Source organism: Apteryx rowi, unplaced genomic scaffold, assembly GCF_003343035.1.
Source record: "Apteryx rowi isolate R43461 unplaced genomic scaffold, aptRow1 scaffold_835, whole genome shotgun sequence".
NCBI lineage: Eukaryota > Metazoa > Chordata > Aves > Apterygiformes > Apterygidae > Apteryx > Apteryx rowi.
The window spans coordinates 8,278-13,231 of NW_020451133.1; the positions used below are offsets into that span (position 1 = coordinate 8,278).

Sequence of the window (4,954 nt, forward strand, 5' to 3'; positions counted from 1 at the left end):
GGGAAGCGGCGGCGGCGGCCCGGCCCGGCCCGGCCCGGCCATGCTGCTCACGGTGTTCTGCCTGCGCCGCGACCGCACCGAGCTCACCTTCTCCCTCCAGGTGGACGCCGACTTCGAGCTGCAGAACTTCCGCGCGCTCTGCGAGCTGGAGTCCGGCATCCCGGCGGCCGAGAGCCAGGTCAGCGCCGCCGACGACCGGCGCCGGGACCGGGGCGGGGGGGGCGGGGAGCTGAGCCCGCCATTTCCCAGGCGCCGGGGGAGACCCGTGTGCCCCGTTTCCTGGGAGCCGGTGTCCCCAGGTTCTACCGTTAACGGGGGGGGACCCCGTGGGACCCTCCCCCCTTTATCGGGATGCGGGGTGCCCTCCCTGGGGGGGACCCCGTGGCACCTTCCCCCCCTTACCGGAATCCGGGGGGGGGACCCCCCTGGGGGGGAAGGGGGAGGCCCTGTGCCATCTTCCCCCCCCCCTTACTGGGATGTGGGGTCCTTGGGGGGGAACCCCATCCCCCTTTTCCTGCCATCCGGCGTGCCCCCCCCCTTCCCCAGGGGTACCCCATGCCCCCCCTTTCCCAGAACCTGAAGTGCCCCATTCCCCTCAGAGAGCAGGTTATTGCCTATTTTCCTGTTTTTTGGGGGAAGCCGTGGGTTCCTGTCACCCTGCTGCCACGTAGGGGACTGCCCCACCCCACGTGCCCCCTCTGCTCCCCGTTGATGCATGGTGGCTGTGCCCCCCCCCATGGGGACCCGTCCATGTCTTCACGGGGACCCACGGGGCTGGCAAATGCCTCCCCTTTCCCTGGTGTCTGGGAGGCAGATGGAGGTATAAGGGCCGGGCACGTACCTTCTGCCCCAGGCTGTTGTTTYGGGGACCCCTTTTATATGATGTCTGAAGCTCCAGCTACCCCCAAGATCCTAACCATCTCGTGGCCTCTTTGCCCTGTCCCAGAGTTTGCTTTTTTTGCTAGCAGAAACCAAGGTGTTTCCTTTTCCGGAGGCTCTGGCTTTTTCCCTGCTGTAAGAAACTTCCACCTTTACTTTCATGCGGAGAAATGGTTCTCTTCACTTCTAGAGAGGCTCTGGAGCTAATCAAAGACGCACCAAGATCCTTATCTTTCCTTTGGTAGTGGACTTTGGCTCCCCGATTACTCAGTTTCTTGGCAGTCTTCTCTGGGTAGAAGTTTGTCCAACATAGGTCCGGTGTGCCCCTGGGAAAGACAAAGTCTTTCCTCATGCCGGCTAAAGATGAAAGTGAGAAAAGTGCTTTATTTAGCGAGTCCCTGGAGACTGGGAATTTGGTGTTTAAATGGGAGAGATTTTGAAGTGAGAGGAATGGCCCCACAGCTTTGAAAGCGGAGAGCTTCTCTTGAGCTTTTCGCTGGAAAGGTGACTCCAACATCGAGCTCCTCTTCTGCGGTCTCCTTAGCGCTGAGCAAACAAGGCAGCGTTTTAGGGAAAGTGTTTTAACATAGCAGATTCCTGATGCTGCCCTAGTCTAGCATTGGGAGGCAGAATGAGGCTTTTGCACGTTTTTGTACAGGTGTGAGAGGAGCCGGAGGATGAAATGGCGTGTCTGCGTGGTTTCCCTATGGCGAAGATCCCCATCCAGTCCGAGCTTAGGGCTTTGTTGTAATGAGCTGCAAAAGGCTTGCCAAAACACAAGGACAGACTGCAGTGTGGGTCTGGAGGTGGCTGCTGTCTGTCCAGGACAGGTTTACTCACTGTTTGGATTTGGTCCTGGTTTTCTTGTGACTTCTGCCCATGTATTAGCTGGTGACACATTGTTAGACAGAATGATGTCAGCTCTGCCTCCTCTTTTCTTGGAGCGCCAGCCTCTAGCTGCTTGACACGCCTGTCAAAGTTCATGAAGTCTTGTGGCCGTTGGTTTTGTTTTGTGAGCCCTTTCCAAGTCTGTATTAATACGTTATTTTTCCAGTCAGGCGAATATTAGTCATTGATGAAAACTGCTGAATTGGTAGCCCCTGCGGTTGATACCTGTTCCCTTGTAGAGCAGGTTCTGAACAATTTACCCAAGCACAAGCTTCTTCCTTAGGTTGCCTCACTGTTTTGCTTTAACTCCTCTTCAGGGGAGTAAAATAAATGATTCACTGGCAGCTGGGATAAGAGGTGCAATCCCCCTCTGGTTCTGAGCCTGAAATGCTTTCGGTGTGGATATTTGCTGAGAATTGGATTGGTGCCTTCGATTCATTTCACTCGTGCCAGGAGCGGTTGTAGGTGGTAATGACTTGTGTTGGGAGAGCTTGGAGAACTTCCTGAGAAAGTGAATAGTGACAATGTTAACGCAGAGTTTTCATTTTCTAGTTGCCTGGATTAAATGATATAAATGATTGACTAACTGGTCTCCAAAGTAAGAGTAAGAAGTCAAGGGTATGCGGATTTTCTTCTAGGAAAAACTCTTGATCTTTCTCTCAGTAGGCAGAGAGAGAATAAACTTGTTATATAAAGGTTCCTGTCTGCTACGCTACAGCAAGTTCCCCGTGTCTGTACTGAACACCTGTACCATGACCAGTGAAGGCACAGAAATTCCCAGTGGCTCCTGCTGCCAGTTACGGGGATGGCCTCTACATGTGGGAATGCGCGAGTGCTTATAGCTGGTGGCTTAAATCTCTCAAGGCGCTTGGAGCGTAAACACCTTGTTTTTCAGATCTGTCCCTCTAGCCTCTTGCATCATTGTAACCTGACAGCTCTAAATCTATTTTAGGATAATGAGGGGTCATGTACTTTCTTGCTTATTTGTGCTGGGAGTTCTCTTCCTTTGAGTTTCTGCTCTGCTGCAGTCAAACTGCTACAGAGTTTTGTGATTATATTGACCGCAGATTGACTTTTCCATAGCACCTCTGCTTTCTTTCTGTTGAACCATCTCTCATTTATGTGTCTTCTATTTTCTTTTTTTGACCTTTTCTAATCATGTATTTGTTGCTCCTTTACCTACTGTTTCTACCCAGTGGGCTTTGTAAAGTGGCTTTATGACCTTCAGTCGGAAGAAACTTATAAAAATACAAGCTATCAGTGGTGCAGCTCGTTGTGTAGAAGGATTTTGCTTGTTTAAACCATACTCCATGAACAGGTAAATTGGGTTTGGTCCTTGTATTATATTTACCAAACTCTGTGGCTTATTGCAATTTTTTTTCTCCAATAACCAAGAAGCACCTTGCTTTAAAGGTGTAGTGTTTGGTTCCTGTCACAAAAGAGRAGATGCATTTAAGAGTAAGGATCGTGCAAGGTGGAGTAAAGCACTGTTGTGTGTGAAGTGCCTGACTGTGTGAGCGGTTAATCAGTATCTCATTCTCTGCTCTGCTGTGAAATTAATTCATGGTGCTGCAGTTTGAGGTGAGAGCTGAAACACTTGGCTGCAAAGGTGTTGTGAAAGGAGGTTTAAAAGAAATGGCTGAGGCTGCAAGGCACAGAGAATCAGAAGGGGTGGTGTGAGATAACGGACACCGCTGCTTGTGTGGTGATAAGGGAAGCTGGAGCTGGGTGGAGTTGAGAAGAGCAGAGAGCGTGCAGGGGAAGACGGGGGAAATCCATTCGGCTCTCAGTTATGGAGGCACTGTGGTTTTCTTTATGCTTCTAGGAGGTGTGCACACACCTTTTCCTGGAAAGAGGATAGGGAGGATCTCAGCAGAGCTTGCTGAGGGAGCTTTTCTGTGTTCTTCTTGCAGTGCAGTAGTGTATGTTTTTTTTAATTGCTTTTTCTTTGCGCAATTTGCATCTCCTAACCTTGGCTGTGCACTGGCATGCTGTTTTAGTCAAGGCCAGCTGCAGCCCATCAGTGGGTGGGAGGCCTGGGCCTGAAGAGTTGAATGACAGTGTGGCAGAGACTGTGATCCTCTCATCTCTGTCATCTGCCGGGGGAGCTGCACTCACCTCTAGTTCTTGCGTTGCTTGGGATTTATARAACATGCTACTTCAGGGATCATTTATATCCCAGGTTAGAGACAATTTGGAGCCAGAAACTGAGTGGGAAGATTTAACCGGTTCTGGATTTGGATTGATTTTAGGCTTGCTGGTGGTATCTAGCAAACGGTCTCAGGCATGGCAGTGTATCAGGTAATGACATGTTGCTTTACATGACAGTTGCTTTACAAGTGATACCGATCAGCCTCTTACAAATACTGAGATGTCCCAAACCCCAGTCTTGAGCAAGAACTGTGGTGGGTTACAGCATGCACAAATGAATTGGAAGTGACCTTTAGGGATGACAAAGACCCTCAAGGTATCTCAACAACGTGAACTGAGAAGGAGGAGCACGTATCGCTGTTCAGAGTGAGTGTAGCTCTTGTGGATAAGAGAATTGCTGAGATACAAACTGAAGTGAGACAGCGCTCCTCTAGTGTGGAGTGACAGTCTGGGAGTTTGTGTGYGTGTTGGAATGGTTTGAAGTCTCTGGGGTGTGTGTGTGGGGGGGGGGGTGGTTGTTGTTTTGTTTGCTTTGTTTAAAAGAGGGGTATTCCTGCTGTTTGAACTTTATTTTAATGACAGCTGATTTCTTGATTGGGATTCCTTGCTCCATAAAGAGGCTCCACCCTATGACATTGTGCAAAATCTAATTAGTGTGTCATATCCGGGCAGGGAAGCAGGCGCTGATTACCTCCAGAAGAGGTCTCRTCTAATACCTGGCTGGCTTACAAGCTTGCTTTTTAAAATATGCTACAAACCAGATAATCAAAGTGCAGCAAAATTAAATTAGCATATTTTAACAGCAAAGTGGAATGGGTCAAGAGTGTATTAAGCTGTGCTGCTAATGGATGTAGAGTGCTGGGTGCTTAATTCATTGTCTGAGGTGTTACAGCAGAATGTTCATAAATCCAATCCCAGAGAGATGACAGAGGTAAAACCCCACTTAAACTGATTAACTTGTGTTTTCCAGAGTGTCTGCCCAGAGAAGCTGTCATTTAAGACTTGCGTGTGCGGCTCAGACTTGGTACAAGCTTGC

At 49.7% G+C, this 4,954-nt stretch overlaps 1 protein-coding gene across 3 annotated transcripts in view; it reads left to right on the forward strand.

Annotated features, from left to right (window-relative positions):
• Window positions 1-6: 6 nt before the first annotated feature.
• The window catches only part of DDI2 (DNA damage inducible 1 homolog 2), a 22,276-nt gene continuing 17,328 nt past the window's right edge, over window positions 7-4,954 (forward strand). For all 3 annotated transcript variants that reach the window (XM_026089886.1, XM_026089888.1, XM_026089885.1), the window contains exon 1: window positions 7-178. In XM_026089886.1, the coding sequence (XP_025945671.1) occupies window positions 41-178 (138 nt within the window). In that variant the 5' untranslated portion in view covers window positions 7-40. The remainder of the gene's footprint in view (window positions 179-4,954) is intronic.